Consider the following 17,482-nt stretch of genomic DNA (forward strand, 5'->3'; position numbering starts at 1 on the left):
GAATCGCAAGCAGACTCCATGCTGAGCACAGAGCCTGAGGCGGGGCCCCATTTCATGACCTGAGCTGAAACCAAGAGTCAGATGCGTAACTGACTGCGCCCTCAGGTGCCCCAATTGTGTTTTGGTTTTAATGATGAGTAATGAAATTGAGCTTAAGGGCCTGGTCTTTGAAAAGGGAGGCCAAGCACCCAAGACAGTTCCTCACCTAGGGACCAAACCCAGAGAGCTCTTCCATGTAGAATCTCATTGGGTAAGGCCGGCACTAAAGGTGACAAGTTGGAATATTTCTAATATACTTAATTCAGCTCAAACCATCTTTTTTATTTTTATTGAGGTATAATTGACATATTGTTTTAGTTTAGGGTGTGCAACAGTGATTCAACTTTTGTGTACATTTGACAAGGTCATCACAGTGGGTTTACCTACCTGTCACCTTACAAGGACAATACAATATCACTTCCTCATGACTTATTTTATAGCTGCCAGTTTGTACTTTTAATCTCCTTTACCCAATTTGTGCCTCACTCCCTATCTCCTCTTGGGGAGATTGGTGGTCGAGCAACCACCAATCTGTCCTCCACATCTGTGAGCCTGGGTTTTATTTTGCTCTGCTTTTTAGAATCCACATACAAGTGAACTGGCAGTTCATCTTAAACCAAAGATTTGACCAGTAATCACAAAGAAGAAAATGTACAAGACTGGGGCTGCGCCTTGCGGGGCCTGAAGGAAATGCTGGCGGAAGTGGGTGTGTAAGCGGGTGCAGCCCAGTCCTCCAGGTCAGAACCCCAGCAATGCCCACGCTCAGAAGATCATTTTGTCCATCACATTATTCAACGAGACAGACTAAGGGTAACTTTCACTTATCTGTTCTAGTGACCGCTTCATTCCAGGCCTTTATCTGTGGGGACCCCCTCGGCTCCCCAGTGTTGATCTGAAGAGGATTTCAAACTGAAGGCATTGGAGGTTGAGTAGAGGCAAAACCAGCTGTCAGTTTCCCTTCTCTAAGGGCAGAAGCTCCCTGGAGCCAGGCTGGGCGCTGTGGCCTTTCTCGGGAGGTCTCCCCTGGCTGGAGGGAGGTTGGGGAGAGCACCCGCACCTGCATCAACAAACTTCATGGCCAGCTTGCTCATTTTTTCTCCTGGAAACCCACTGTCTTTCCTAAATAAACCCTGTGAAGCCCTGTTCTCCCTCTCGCTTCCTCCCAGGAGGTCACGTTCTAAGCCCCGCCCTTAATTCACATGCACGTGAACAATCCCACGTGTTGAATATTCTCATTCACACGCAGAAGCAGCTGCTCGGATTCACCTGCCTTTTGTCAGTTCATTAGAAGGCTCCAAATCACCGGACCTAAATGGGGAGAGGAAAGGGTTCTCCCCTTAGCAGCCCTGTGAATAGCAGTAGGACCCATCAACTGGACCCCCCCAGCCCCCGGCCCTTTCCGGAACAGGAACCGAAGGAGGCCACAGCCATTCCAGTTTGAGGGTGCCCAGGGGACCCATGTCTGTGCCAAGGGGCTGGCGAGAAGCCACCAAGCCCGGTTTTAAAGCCGAGTGTGCATCTGAGCTTGCGGGTGAGGGGCCCCGCAGCCTGGTGGGCGTGGGCGGCCAGGGCCGGGCTTGCACGACTGCTCAGCACCGTTACTATCCTGCAAGGAGGTGGCTTCCGGCCGCCGTCCAGCCCCCACGTTGGCCGGGCCGGGCCTCGGGGCTTCTGCCCCCGGAGCAGTGCCCGGCTCACCGAGGCGCCTTCGCTTCCCAGCCCCCTCCGCTCCAGGGCTCAGGACACGGGGGTCCGAGCCGGCCCAGCGGCCTGATAGCGGGGTTCCGGGGTTCCACCTGTGGCTCAGTGCGGGCGGAGGTATCTTTAGGAAATCAAACGGAAAAGGGACCCGAGACCTGACCTGCGTCCGGCCCTGGGGGGGGGGGGGGGGGGCGGCGGCAAGGGCCCCGGAGCAGCGCTCTGTGCTGCCCGCCGCTAGCTCCGCCCCGGGGCACCCTGCCGGCCGCGCACGCCCAGCCCCGCAACCGAGCCGCGCCTCCGGCCGAGGGGCGCGGCCACCCCCGGGTCCGCTTACCTGTCGCGCTGGGCGAGGGGCGAACCGGGGCCTCCAAGGGGGAGGCGCGGCCGCGGGGCCCGGTCTGGGCGCCCCCAGGTCGCGGCCGGAGCGGGGACCGGGACCGAGGGGGCCCGCGGACGCCGCCAGCGGCCCGGTCCCTTCCCGGAGCCGAGCCCCGCCTCCCCCGGGGGGCGGCGGGCGGGCTCCCCTCGGGCCCCAGCGCTGCGCGGCCGCGGGAGCCTAAGACGCCCGCGCCAGAGCCCGTGAGGCCGGTCTCGGGGTGGGACCCCCCACCTGCGCTTCGCGAAGGTTCTCCGGGGGATTCGGCCGTGCAGCCCCTGCGATCCATCGTCTAAAAGGATTAAACCGTCCCTACGAGAGAGCTTCCAGCGCGTCCGAAGTCGAGAGGGGACCGCAAAGACCCATTTTCTGAAATGGCCAGAGAGAGTCTAGTGTAAAAAGTCAAACGAAAGGGGCGTACTTACGTTGTCGCTGACTTTTTTGGTTCGGGTTTTGAAAATTGGTCTCAAGTACCGGCATAAAAACCCAACCGCCCCTTAAAAACCTTGCATTGACTACACGTGCATTGTGTCAACAAATACCTCCCTTTTGCAAATGTGCTTAAAAAACAAAAAAAGTGTGTCAAAGAAAAGGTGAATTTTGCTGTAGTCTGCTGTAATTTGTCCCCCCTCCCAAAAAGGCTAACCAAGCAAATCTGAATGTGCGAATGTCCCCAAGATGCAATCTGTACACTCCAAGCTACTCCTTAGCAAATGCAAAGGATGACAAGTGTCAGTACTTCATACAACTATATTTAATAAGTTGTTATTACAGAAAAAAATGAAGTCCAAACTACAAAGTTTAAGCAGTTGTAAGCAATAGCTGCATTGAGCTCCATGTGTAGTCACAGTACTGCAGTTCCATACAAGCAATATTCGTCCAAGCCCCAAAGGCGGAAGCTGAGTAAGGGTTACTAGCAAAAACAATCTAAGAGAACAGGTAATAAAAGATACATTTAAAATTAGTTGTTAGTTGAAAAACAAATACAGAGATCTTAGCTGTGAACACTCTAAAAGTTATGTCCATTATTTTGACAGCAAAAATACAAATACCTAATACTTTATACCCCAACAGAACTATATCCAGAAAAGAAAGAGAGCAGAAGTTATCCTGTATTAGCACCCGAGTTTTCTACTTGTTGCCATTAGCATCGCCATACAAATTTAAACATCCCCAAATCACATATCCACTTCTTGATCCATTTTGGGGTATAAAGTCAACAGCATTAATTATAAAATACTTTGTGGTAAAATGGAACACTATTGCAGCTGAGATAGAGAAATTTGCTTATTATAAAAAAAAAAAAAACAACCCAAAATGTTAGCTGACATACCATACAAACTGGTGAAAAAGCAACATTCCATACAAATAAGCCAGTTTTAACAAAAAGATACTTTTTTTTCACTAATCTGTGACTAAGCTTTCACTCAAACCTTGCAAGTAGAGATGTCACAATACTCAAATATTTAGGTAGGAGCTTTACCCAGTTAAATGCCATTTTGTTGCTAATATAGTAGATAAAATGAAAACTAGCAGTTACTCGCTAATTGCATAAATGCAGTACACTCTGCATTAGCCCATGCCTCACTAACAAGCTATAAAACACAAGAAATAGGCAGAAATCTAAGCATAATCTTTATACCACTAAGCAAGAATTTCCAATTTCTTTTCTTCTGTTCCTAATCGTTTATTTGTAGCTAAAATGTAAAATTCCAACCCGTAGTACCCACTTTGAGTTAAAATTTTACATCATGACTTGATCTAATCTATATATTATTTACAAAACTGAATACATAGAGCATACCCAAGAGCCAACTCTGGACACACGTGTCTCCAAGTTATTGATGAGCTCGGCTCCGTGGCAACGGAGCTGCACGAGGCCATCAAGGACTCTAGAAACACCATCATCTAGAGCAAGTCATCGAATGTTCTGTTTACGCAACACCAGTCTCGCAGTCGTAGAGGACCCAGCGTCGGTGCCATTACAGTGACGCGGGGCCTTGCCGGCACGGCCTCCGGGGCCCGGGGTGTTGGCGGAGCAGGAGGGCGGGCAGCTCGTGCTCCGGCGGCCCGAGGTCGCCACAGTGAGGGGCGCACGGGGGCACCGTCACGGGGAGGCTGGGGTCGGGGAAGACGGGGGCGGGCACCGTCCATGTCCAGTGGTGACGGCCGAGGGCGCCGGCTCAGCCAGCCGGCCCCGCCGCAGACACCCTCGGAGGCGGCGCCCCCGCAGCCTCCCCCGCTCTCGGGCGCCCCCAGCCGTCGCCACTGTGCATGCACCGGAGGCTGAGCCCGCAGCGAGGCCGGCTTCTCGCCCCCGGGCCGCGGCTCCCTCGCGCTCCCACGCGTGCGCGCGCGCAGGACGGAACGCAGAGTCCCGGGGAGAGCGAGGAAGCGCTCTGGAGGCCCAGCCGGGGTCCAGGCTGGCGGTGCTCGGCGGGGCTGGCTCCGCCATCCGGGCCCCCGACTCGCTGCACCTGGTGTTGTATAAATCCACTGCGACAGCCCTAGACAACCGTACTGTGACATCCCTAGTCTTACACTAAACCGCTGTAATAAAGGAAAAGGCTTGTCAAAATCTCACATGTTCTGCTCATTCTGTCATTTTATTACCCAATTATCCATTACATTTTCCAATCGCTTTACATAACCAACCATGTTCATCGTTGTCACACTATTGTAAACCACATCAGCAAGTTAATACATAAAGCTTTGCATTTCAAAAAACTAGACACTTTAGTAACAATATTACAAAGGTTTTAGCTTCAAAAATAACTGAAAATGAAAAAAATAAACTTTTAAAGAATTAGCATCATAAAATTAATTTATTCCAAGTAAAAATACAAAATAATATTATGACATTGACCAGATATGAAAGTCCCTCCCAGAAACAACTCTAGTAATGATTGAGAAAGCACTCCTTAAAGAAAATACGAAATAAAATGAAAAATATGTAAATATGTTTAATTTTTTTCTTAGCAAAAAATCTTTCTAAAAATAACAATGAAAATTTGTCTCAGTACAAAGGCTACATTACTATTGAAAAAATACCAGCATGAAGAAAAGGTACATATTTGACAGTAGAAAAATGATTTCAGTGAATCACAATGTCTAAAGTTTGCAATGAAAATAAATCTGCAATAAAGATTTATGCCTTTTTTCTTTTCTTTTTTTTTCTATTTTTTATACAAACAGTACAAACAGTATTGCACATAACAACAAATAGTCGAGGTTAGGTTATAGCCTTCAAAAAATCGACTAGTTCAAGTGTCACATCAAGGAAAGGCCACAACAGGACCTGTGATACCCAGGGGCTTCCCAGTCAAGTTGCAGGTCAGAACACCTCTTGTGTTTTAAAAAATAATTTTTTTGAAGGACCCTCTCTTTTAATATAACATTAACAACTTGGGGGCACATTTATTTACAAAACAAAAGGGAACATGTTATAATTTAATAAACTAAAAAAGTTCTCTTTAAAAAAATACAAACAGAAGAACTCTTTCACAATCCTGGTCAGCCGAGCACAATCAACGCTTGATTATAAATATACAAATGAAGGGAAAGTAGTCTCCACCATCTATCCACAACTTTCAGCACCAAAGGGAGTTTATTCTTTGTAACCTATTCTTCATGACAATGGTTTTCACCTCCACATCAGCTTCCCGCTGTACAAAGCTTCCAGCTTTTTTTTTTTTTTTTAAATCTCAGTGTTGTTTTAGTACATGAAAGAGGGGTGCTTCTTCAAAAAGTTTTGCTTCTTTCACATAATTAGGTAGATTTCTGTAGGTTAGATATGATCTTTAATATTATAGTTATAAAGCTCTAACTTCTTCATTTTCAAAAAACACAAATAAGCATGAAAAAAATAAAGTTACCCATCTGTTAAATCATTTTTTCTTGCAGAATTAAATTAATATATATTTTTCTGAATAAACTTACTTAGAAAATATCATTTTCTTTCCTATATTTCAAAATTGAGGTATTGCAAAAGATCATGTCAGTCAGAAAGCATGCCTTTTTCCTTAAAAACAAACAAACAAAAAAATCTTCAGCCAACTTTTGAAAACTGTCTAGAATACAAAAAGTAGTAGTGCATAACAAAATTTCTTGTACAGATGAAAAAAACCACAAACATAGAAAAAAACAAACAGAAAACCACAGCTGGGCTGGAAAAAAGCAATTATTACCAAAAAGCCCAGAGGTAACCTCAAAAGGGGAGAATTCTAATATGCATTTTTAATCCAGTAAAAAACTATTTTGTTTTTTTCCTTTTTTGAAAACAAACTATAGTTTGAAAGCTGGTAATTGCAACTAAACACTGGAGAAACAAAACAAAACAAAAAACAAGCAGTATTAACTTAAGACACAGGACAAGGACATCACAGCACATAAAACACAGCGACTTAAATCTATTCTGCAGTGTCATATCCAGTCAGATTGTCCCCAGAATTCCAAAACATAGGAAGAAGATAAAAAAAAAAAAAGAAAAGAAAAAGAAAAAGAAAAGAAAGATTTACATAGTCTCACAATCATTGTGTTTATATATTACTATCTGCAGCCCAAGAGTGAATGCTAAAAAAATGTCCACGGTCATTATAGCAGGTCTTAGTTCTATTCAAGCTTTACAGGATAAATCCAGGGAATTAAGTAATTTCTCACCCAGACAACCAACCCTGCCCAGGCCATCTTGTTTTGGAGAGACATTTCTTTAGCATCACTGCCACGCAACTTTCTTAAAATGTGCCTAGTCTGTCAATCTGACATCTTATCTCTATATACTGTATATATTCCTAGTGTTTGTAAGCTAAGATGAGCTCTTTGGTTTTCTGGACAAGGTCTGAAGCTAATGTAAAATGGTGCGAGCACTAGGAGATTGTAACTAAGAGCTCATGTGTTAGTTAATAGTATACCAGTTATGAACTGTCAAGTTCGTTAATGTCTGACACAGAGGCTTTAAACAGTTAAGTTTGATCACAGTTAGACATAATCACTTTACTATATAAAATAAATTGCACAATATATAACAGAGCACCGCAAAGTACTTCATCTACCATCCACAAATTTGCTTTAAGAATATCCTACACCTAGGTTTTATATTGGTTGTAATATAGGTCATTCTGTTATGGGCTCTTCCTAATTTCAGAAGCATTCCATTTATTGAGGCATGCCTTCCTCCAGTCAATTACCAATTCTTTTGAGTGAAAAAAACTCTTAAAAAATCAGTATTTTATAGCTTATATAGATTCTTAATTTGTGCATTGTGGGAAGGTTTTATACTAGACATTGGATATAAAATTTATTGCATGCAGCAACCTGATTAAGTAAACATGCAGTCAGAAATAGTGACCTTCCGTTGAAGCTTTCTGTTGTCTACTCTGATCTCCTTTCGGCAGCTGATTCTACCCCTAAATCACAAACATGTGTTGTTGGGTTTCTTTAAATTGATACCTTAGCCTGAAGAGAGTATTATGGTATTAATAATACCATCTTAATAGCAGCAAAAGCTATTGCAGCATAAATTTACGTAACACTAAAAGATCTAACCAAAATCCTCAGCAAAACAAAAATCAAACATGAAGGAAAAATAAAGATTCAGCTTATGAGGTATCCTTACATGTCAAAATAGAAAACTAAAGGCCTATTTTCATTAAGGGTTACCCTTACTCTAAATGACCCCAACTAATGATTGCTGAACTGTTGTGAAGTTTTTGCTACATCTGCCACCTACTCATGAGTATTACCTTTGGTAAGTCTTCTCCTAGGGGCAACTCTCTAAGTTTCTGAAAATAAGTGCATGCTCCAGTTCAAAAACAATCAGAACAACAACAACAACAACAACAACAACAACAACAACACAACAAACAAAAAAAAATCACAGACGTCAACCTGATGGCCGCTGATGAGAATGGCAGTCTACGAGTGACAAATCAGGTGTAAGAAATTAAGGTACCAAGCAGACAAAGGTGTGAATCAAAGTGCAAATCAGTACCGTTATACACTCTGCAATTCTGCATTATACTGGACTGAGTTCAGTAATATGACTGTAAATAATAGTAATAATAAAAAGACCCATTTCTTCTTTAAAAATCGAGAACGAATGCACAGATTTCCAGAACACTGTAAGCCCTGAGGCAGTGCCCTCTCTTTTTCCCTCCTTGTTATCTACTCCAGTACTTGTGGCTGGGTCTGTCCTGGGCTCAGCTCCAGCGGAACGGGACATGCCGAGGGCGGTCGCCTCCCTCCTTCACCAGCGGTTTGTGGAACTCCCGCCCCGCACGGGAGTGTATGCTCGCCCAGCAGTATTCACAGTAATACTGCAGACAGGTGACGTTGGCACAGAAGAACGGGGCAAACTTCCCGCCACAGCGCGTGCCCTGGCACTCATCACACATCTGATCATCCAGCACATATGGCTTCACTTCCACCTGTACCCAAAGAGAAGAGACAGGAAAACATGTTTAGCAAAGCTTCATCACGTTTCTTCCTTTGAGGACTTACAGTATAGCTTAAGGTGTGTCAGGCAGACAAAGGTGTGAGTCAAAGTGCAAATCAGTACTTTGAATTCAGTGGTACTGGATGGCAGCTGAGAGTCTGCGCTTTGTGTTTTTTTTTTTTTTTTTTTAAGATTTTATTTATTCTATTCATGAGAAAGAGAGAGACAGAGAGGTAGAGACACAGGCAGAGGGAGAAGCAGGCTCCACACAGGGAGCCTGATGTGGGATTCGACTCCAAGTCTCCAGGATCAGGCCCTGGGCCGAAGGCAGCGCTAAACCGCTGAGCCACCTGGGCTGCCTGAGTCTTCACTTTGGAATTGGTTGATTTACAGGTTGTGTGATCACAGGCAAATTCTTAACCTCCCTCTGCATTTGTTCGCTTTTCGCTCTGTGAATCTGTCAAATGGGTATATTTTATACATAGTAGTGCACACATATTTGCATATCTGTAAAATGGGCACAATGATGCCCGCCTCCAAGGGTGCTGCTACAGATCAAGAGAGGTAGCGCATGTACAAGGACCTGGATCTGGAAGGCCAGGCGGCATTGGCCATTGGGGGCGAGAGAGAAAGGGGGTCAGGAAGAGGAACCAGCTGGGACAAAGCTCACAAACAGGCACAGGCAAGGAGCGAAGTTGGGGAATGGTGTGGTGTGAGCCAGCCCGGAGGGGCATAGTCACACTGGCTGGCAAGACAGGCTGGGATGTGATACCACAGCGAGGCTCGAGGCCTTAGTATTTTAGTGACAAGGCTTCCAAAAGTCTGTCATCCCAGGTCTATCACACCATGTCCAGGGGACTAGAGGGAAAAGTGGAGGGGACTAGTGACCTGCTAAGCTACTATAATAATTGAGACTTTCATATTTTTTGGACTTTATTCCTTAATCTCCTCCTATCACAGCCCTTCAGGGGACAATTCATAATTTAAACAAAGCAATGTGGTATAGTGGAAACCAAAAGCAAGGAAGAACAAAGTTGCCAGAGTTTTCCCTATGCCCTCTTCCTAGAACCGCAGAAAAGGGACATCATTCATGTTTGCATCTTGAATGTTAGAAATTAGCACAAAGGTGACAAGTCTGTGATCGGGCCCCTTCCCATGCAGCCCTCCAGGACAATTCTGGGGAAGAGTGACACCGTGGCTACCGTGACAAAGACACTGGGCTTTGGGACAGGGGGTAACTGCCTGGCAATTCCACCTGCTTCTGGGTGCAGCCAGGAGGTTCTAGCAGGGCACGAGGCAGGGTACAGGTAAGGGGCAGCAGGGTGGACAGAACGGGGTGAGCAGGAAAGATGGCCTACCTAGGATCAGACACTCAACTTTCCTGGCTCCTCTCCTCCATGGGAAGGCCCCTCTGCTGGCCTCCTCTGGAGTTCTGTCTCTGGCCATGAGCTCCAGTCCACAGGACCAATGGCCAGCCAGGTACTCCAACTTGGAAGACCCGCCTGAGAAGACCTGTAGCAGCTCTTGGTTACCCAGGGGGAATTGTCCTCTGGCTGGAGTTCCCTACCTCCAATCTCCTCCCCCTCTTCAACCTGACAAGTTAGTGAACGGGCTTCAAAAACATCTTTTGCGTTGATCTCTGCATCATAATTAAAACTGTATTGGGGGCAGCCCGGGTGGCTCAGTGGTTAAGTGCTGCCTTCAGCCCAGGGCCTGATCCTGGAGACCAGGGATCGAGTCCGATGTCGGGCTTCCTGCCTGCTTCTCCCTCTGCCTGTGTCCCTACCTCTCTCTCTCTCTCTCTCTCTCTGTATCTCTCATGAATAAATAAATAAAATCTTAAAAAAAAAACAAAACAAAACTGTAGTGCCTCTGGGCCACGTCAGTAGCTAGGCAACCTGAGGCAAATTTCTCTTAGGCAAGGCCACTCTGAGCCTATGTCCTCATCTGTGCACTGGGGGAAAAGGAGAATTCACACCTGATGGGGTTCCTAGGGGGATTAAATGAGGTCAACATCATAAAGCTGCAGAACAGGCCTGGCTTGGTTTGGATTCCTCCTGCATCCCTTCTAGTCCCGGCCATACCAGCCTGTCCCAGGTACGTTCACTACTGACAGCCTCTGCACCAGCCACCAAGCTCCAGGCCTTCCCTGGCTCCCCCAATGACATGCTGACCTTTCATTTAATCTGCTCGCAGTGTTCCTTCCCTGGTCACAAGCTATTCCAATTCTTCAGTGCTGACAGGAGTGGGCCAAGCTGCCTAAGTCTGACAGGGTGCTCTGCTTCCCAGGACTCAGACATAAGCCAGAGGCTGCACCATCTGCCCCAGGCTCCTTAGCTGGGCCCCAACTCAAACTCCACCTGGGCTCTACCTTTACTTGTACCTTCTTTCCACCTTAAATGCTCAATCCACTCAATTTTATGTACCTATTGAGAGGTCAGGTCTTTTTTTTTTTTTAAAGATTTATTTATTTATTTATTTATTTATTTATTTATTTAAATTTACCTATTCGTGAGAGTCACAGAGAGAGAGAGAGAGAGAGAGAGAGAGAGGGGGGCAGAGACACAGGCAGAGAGAGAAGCAGGCCCCATGCAGGGAACCTGACGTGGGACTTGATCCCAAGGTCTCCAGGATCACACCTTGGGCCGAAGGTGGCGCTAAACCGCTGGGCAGCGCGGTCTTTTCTTTTTAACATAAAATTAACAATTTTAAAGTGGGCTGCCCAGGTCTTTTCTTTTTAACATAAAATTAACAATTTTAAAGTGATCATTCAGTACCATGCACAACCACCCCCTCTAGTCCCAAAACAGTTTCATCCCCCAAAGGGGATCCATTACCTACAGAACAGTTATCCCCCTCTTGCCTCCCCAACCCCTGTCGACGGCCTGCCTGCCTTCTTTCCCTATGGATTTACCTATTCTAGATATTATATATGAATAGCATCACACAGTATGTGATCTTTTGTGTCTGATATCTTTCACTTATTATCACCATAAGTGGAGGTTCAATCCATGATGTAGCATGCAGCAGTATTTTATTCTTTTTGACTGAATATTTCATTATACATGTGTATGTGTGTGACACACACACACACACACACATTTTGTCTATCCATTCACTCACTGATGGGAGGTTTCCACCTCTTGGCTACTGTAAATGGCGCTGCTATGAACATGTACGTACATATATTTGTTTGAACACTGGTTTTCAATTATTTTGAGTATATACCTAGAAGTAGAACTGCTGGGCATATGGCAATTCTATGTTTAACTTTTTGAGGAACTGCCCAATTATTTTCTATAGAGGCTGTACCATTTTACACTCCCACCAGCAGTGTCCCAGGGTTCTAATTTCTTTACATTCTCATCAACACTTGTTGTTTTCCATTTTTGTGATCTACCATCCTAGTAGGTGTGAAGATGTATTTCACTGTGGCTTGATTTGCATTTCTCTACTGACTAATGACACTGAACATCTTTTCATGTGCTTGCTGGCCACATGTATATCTTCTTTGGAAAAGGTCTATTCAATATGAATATATTAAGTGCTCTGGATTGTTCACTTTAAAATGGTTAATTTTTCATGATTTGATCTCAATTAAAAAAATTGATTTAAGCTCTTAAAAAAACTGGAGGGGGAAAACCAATATAACTAACTATATTCTATTATCATTTTTTATACCTAAACAAAAGTAACCTTTAAAAAAATTACCAAAACGTCTCTCTGTGCTAGACTTGAATCTCCTTAGTTGCTCTTTTCATATCTGTATGTATTATAAACAGCTATTGTCATTCTAGAACTGGACAATCCCCTGCCCATTTTTAAATTGTATTGTCTTTTTGTTCTTGAGTTGTAAGTTCTTTATATATGCTAGATATTAAATTTCCATTAGACATATGATTTGCAAATATTTTCTAAATTGTTTTACTTTGCTGACAAGGTCTTTTGATGCACAGAAGTTTTTAATTTTGATGAAGTCCAATTTATCTATTTTTTTCTTTTGTTGCTCTTCCTTTTGATGTCATATCTAAGACTCTACTGCCAAGTCCAAGGTCATAAAGATTTACCCATTTCCTTCTAAGAGTTTTATGGTTTTAGCTCCTGCATTTATGTTGATTTTTAGTTAATGTTGTATATAGTGTGAGGCACAGGTCTAACTTCATTCTTTTGCATGTGGATATCCAGATACTTCAGCACCATTTGTTGAAGAGACTGTTCCTTACCCAATGAATGGCAACCTTGTCAAAAATCAATTACAGGCCCAGCCTTCCTTAACTATTTCAGTCCTACAGGGCTCTATTCCTTTCTCCTTTGAGCTTAATACTCCTTATTGCTCCTCTGGCATTTCTTATCTATAGCCTTTCCTTGGTCAACATCTCTCCTGAGCTTCAAGTAACTTGATGACAGAGTCCTGGAGCAAGACAGGACAGTGGCTGGTCCAAAGAAAAGGGTCTTCAGGGGTTGTGGACTTTTGTGGGAATGAGGCTATTGGCTTATGAGAGTATACCTAACTTGGCCTGATCTCCTTGCATCTGAAAGTCAACAAGGAATCAAAATGGTGGAATGAACCCCCTCTGCCCTGAAACTAGAGGATTATTGGTAGAGGCAGGGCATTCAGGGAACAGGTAGCAGCCTGCTTTTCCACCTCAAGTCCAGGAGCTGAAGACCACTTTGCTACTACCACTATACTCAGGGTACTCCAGGTCAGAGAGAGAACTGGTCTGAACAAATAATTCACATTCAGCAAAAGAAAGCTGCTGGAGGAGAAAGACAATAGTCATTTAATTATAAATACAAATACAAACTTAAAAAGAGCATGTAAGGAGAATTTTTATTTATACAAATAAAAAAAAAGCATGTAGATTCAAGTCTAGCACAAAGGAGATACTCTGGTAATATATATTTTTTAAAAAGGTTACTTTTGTTCAGGTGTAAAAATGGTATTGTGGTTGTATGGGTTTATCTTTCCTCTGTTTTTTTTAAGAGCTTAATTTTTTAAAAGATTTTATTTATTTGAGAAAGAGAGAGAGCATAAGCAGGGGGAGGAGCAGAGAACATGTGAGAAGCAGACTCCCCACAGAGCAGGAAGCCTGAGGCAGCTGGATCCTGAGATTGTGACCTGAGGTGAAGGCAGATCGCAGATGCTTAACTGACTGAACCACTGAACCACTCAGGTGCTCTTAATTTTTTAAAATTGAGCTTAAATTCATTAAAAAATTAACTATTTTATTTCATTTATATTTTTAAAGTTTTATTTGAGAGAGCTAGAGAGAGAGGGGAGGGGTAGAGGGAGAGAAATCCTTAAGCAGACTCCCTTCCGAGCATAGAGCAGGACATGGGGCTCAACCTTGAGATCATGACCTGAGCCAAAATCAAGAGTTGGCTGCCTGACTGAGCCACCCAGGTGCCCCTGAGTTTCTTAAAGGCACTCCCAAACCATTTGTAATTTTCGCCTTACCTTAATGCTACCTACATGATGTTTTACTTGACTATCCAGATTGTTTTTCTCAATACACAGACATGTAGCTATTAAAATAAAAATGGATTTTTCTGTTAGTCAACTAAATCACCTGGAGTATCAATAAACTCTAACACACGGAGATACCAAGCTATTGGGATTATATTACTGATCTACACTTCCATTATTAAAATCCAAATACTACAATCCTATGCAAAGCCAGTCTTATCATCAAATAGACCTTATGCTTTAAAGGGATTTGTAAGTACAGGAGATGAAAACTTCCTACACAGAGAATCTGGATTCATACCACACACCTAAAGAAGATGACCACGCCCAAGGATGCTGACAATTATGTGGAACTTATTGATGAACTGTGAAAACCATTAAGGATAAGAAGGACTGATATGGATAAGCAGCTGTAAACTGGATAAAGGGAATAATATATTTAGAATGACAAAGAGAAAGCCATACCTGAACAAACCGTTCTCAGTGCTGACACTGTTTTGTATCTAACAAGCTAGAGAAAATATTTGTCTGGAGTTTTTTTGATATCAGTCAACAAAATGACCTTCCAATGTAAATAAAGCAATGACTAAATAGCTCTTGGTGGCAGAGAGGAGATACCTAGGGAGAACATAAACAATTTATAGGTCCAGAATTCCCTCTTCTTGAGCCTGAAAGGTTGTAGAAATGAGAAGGGGGGCATTAGCCAAGATAAAAGCTCAGTTTGAATGCTGTGCTAAATGTCCTCTTAAGGACAGCTAAAGAATGGTCCCTGTTGTAGTCTCCCACATGGCCACAGGAACCACCAAATTAAGTCTGTCAGATACCTAGCCAGCCACCCCCAGGCAGGTAAGGCATGCTTAACAAGGGGCTAGAGGGTGAGTAGAAGCAAAGATTTTATTTTATTTTTTATTTTTTAAAAAATATTTTCTTTATTTATCCATGAGAGACACACACACAGACACACAGAGAGAGGCAGAGACACAGGCAGAGGGAGAAGCAGGCTCCATGCAGGAAGCCCGACATGGGACTCGATCCCAGGACTCCAGGACCATGCCCCGGCCGAAGGCAGGCGGCAAACCGCTGAGCCACCCAGGGATCCCCCAGAAGTAAAGATTTTAGATAATGGAGTCAGAGTGGACACATCAGAGAAAGAGGCCAACAGGTATATTTTGATAGGGATAAATGAAGAGGCTTGCTCAGAAGTCAGGTAGGCCATTTCTTATCATCTTGAACAACATGCTTCTTGGAAAAACCATTTTATTTGGTGTATTAAAGCTTATAAACATGATGTGCTCCTAATCTCCTTGGCATGTGTCACAGAGTACATCTATCTATGCCTAAAAACCACAGTAACCTCATTAACATTCCCACCAAACTGGTGTCTTTACAGTTGCTAACATAAGTCCTCTACCAGCAGGCAATACTAAGACTGTTCAGACATAAATTTTCAGTTTTTCAACAGACCATGAGCTGGAATCCTGCTGTTTAGAAAGCAGATGACAGATGCCTAGGAAATTAAAGCAGTGATGTGAAAATGGCTTTTCTTTAGCAACAAAGTTATCCACAACCTTCCAGATATAGCAAATTCACAGTTATTAATTTTAGAAGCCATCTGGGGTAGATTAAAAAAAACATACGGGAAAGGGTTTGAATTTTCTTTTTACCTGATTTCAGGTAAAAAGATAGTAGGATAGGACCTACTGTCTTTCATATTCTTAAGTGTAAGGGGAAGAAAGATTTTAAAATTGTCCTTGTGTCCTTCCCACAGCTCAGAATGTGCTTATGTTGACACCTTTGCCACATGTTTATAGAGTGCAGAGAGATAGATGAGTGCTCTGTTTGGCCTTAAGGTAACTTGTTCATGAAACAACGGGCCAGCTGACAGTATCCCACGCAATCCATAGATCCACTCCCTAGTCTGGTTTTCTTTCACACTGATTGAGAATGGGGCTGGGGTTGAGGATATAAACTAGCCTCAAACCAGGTTCTTAGCAGAACAGTGTATCATGTGGAGAACAAAGGGTAAGCAAATCATTAAAAATCTGTGACATGCCTAACTGCTATGGCTTCACCACCCTCTCAGAACACAGAAGTGTGGAGTGCCCTGGCTCCTTCCATTCACTGGCTATATCACAGTCTTGCAGGCCTCAGTTTCTCCTACCCTATGAGAGGTTTACACCAGCTCTTCCAAGTGAGAATGAGCACCCACCCACAAACTGCTAATTGACTAATAGTCTTGGACTTCTGGGGTTAAAGAACTTGAATGTCCTACTGAGATAAGTACTTAGAAAAATGGAGGTGCTCATTTTTCCATTAGTATTCTCACAAACAGCCTATCCTCAAATATGAGCAGGAAAGAACATTAAATCATTCTAATGAGTTTTCATATTAAAAATTATTCCAATTCCAAGAGAAAAGACATAAAAAGAGAGAACAGGACAGGAGAAATCAAGGGTCAAGACTAGGAAGGAGAGACAAGACAAAATGGTTCCAGGCTCTTCAGAGAAGAGGGATATAGCTTTCTTTAAATTGCCCAAACTCCATTTAAAAAACTATTTCTAGGGATCCCTGAGTGGCGCAGCGGTTTGGCGCCTGCCTTTGGCCCAGGGCGCGATCCTGGAGACCCGGGATCGAATCCCACGTCGGGCTCCCGGTGCATGGAGCCTGCTTCTCCCTCCTCCTGTGTCTCTGCCTCTCTCTCTCTCTCACTCTCTGTGTGACTATCATAAATAAATAAAATTTAAAAAAAAAAAAAAAAAAAAAAAAAAAAAAACTATTTCTAGTCAAAGGTTCTGAGATCCCCAGGGCTTCAAAATGAGCCCAGGAAGGATTACTTCAGATGACATTTGAACTCACTTCTGGGTGCTGCTTCCTCTCAAAGGGTCAAATCAAACATAGCTATAGCTACAGCTGGGAGGTTTTCAAGCCAGATCCAGCAGGGACCAGTAGCAGCGGCGGAATAAAGGCTGGGCTGTCAGAGCCCCAGACCAAGGCTGGGGGCAGAACTAGTCTAGGAACAGGCCATCAGAACCTTCACATCTTTTGCTATTGAGTCATCATATATATTCCAGCTGTGGCTGAGGACACAGTGATCATCAGCATTTCTGTTCATATGGTTACTGGGTCATATTAATCTTCATGCAGGCTAAAAATATAAAGCCTCTGACAGTCTGTAGCTAAAATTCAGGCCCAACGTGTTTCTGGGAAGAGAGAAAAAAAGATTAAATATGTGAAATATTTGAAGTGCTTGCAAAGAAAGGTGCAATGGATAACATCTCATTAAATAAAAAATGGGTTATTCTAAAGTATGCAATTCAAAGCAAATATGCACTATGACTTGGCTATCACAATGTTCCCTAAATAAAAGTATCAGAAAGCCTCAAATTAGCTAACTGAAAGGCAGTCTCTCTGGTCCTCTGCATTCAGCTAAAACAGAATGGTCAAGGGAACATTATTTGTCAATCAT

General features: G+C 43.6%; 1 protein-coding gene across 15 annotated transcripts in view; it reads right to left on the minus strand.

Moving 5' to 3' along the window:
• Positions 1 to 2,852: 2,852 nt before the first annotated feature.
• Positions 2,853 to 17,482, minus strand: part of CPEB3 (cytoplasmic polyadenylation element binding protein 3) — a 201,724-nt gene continuing 187,094 nt past the window's right edge. For 10 of the 15 annotated variants that reach the window (XM_049103564.1, XM_025466509.3, XM_025466508.3 and 7 more), the window contains one exon: positions 2,853 to 8,541. In XM_049103564.1, the coding sequence (XP_048959521.1) occupies positions 8,314 to 8,541 (228 nt within the window). In that variant the 3' untranslated portion in view covers positions 2,853 to 8,313. The remainder of the gene's footprint in view (positions 8,542 to 17,482) is intronic. The other 5 variants (XR_003144006.3, XR_007406903.1, XR_007406902.1 and 2 more) reach the window with 5 other exon arrangements.

This window comes from Canis lupus, chromosome 28 (genome assembly GCF_003254725.2).
Source record: "Canis lupus dingo isolate Sandy chromosome 28, ASM325472v2, whole genome shotgun sequence".
Classification (NCBI taxonomy): domain Eukaryota; kingdom Metazoa; phylum Chordata; class Mammalia; order Carnivora; family Canidae; genus Canis; species Canis lupus.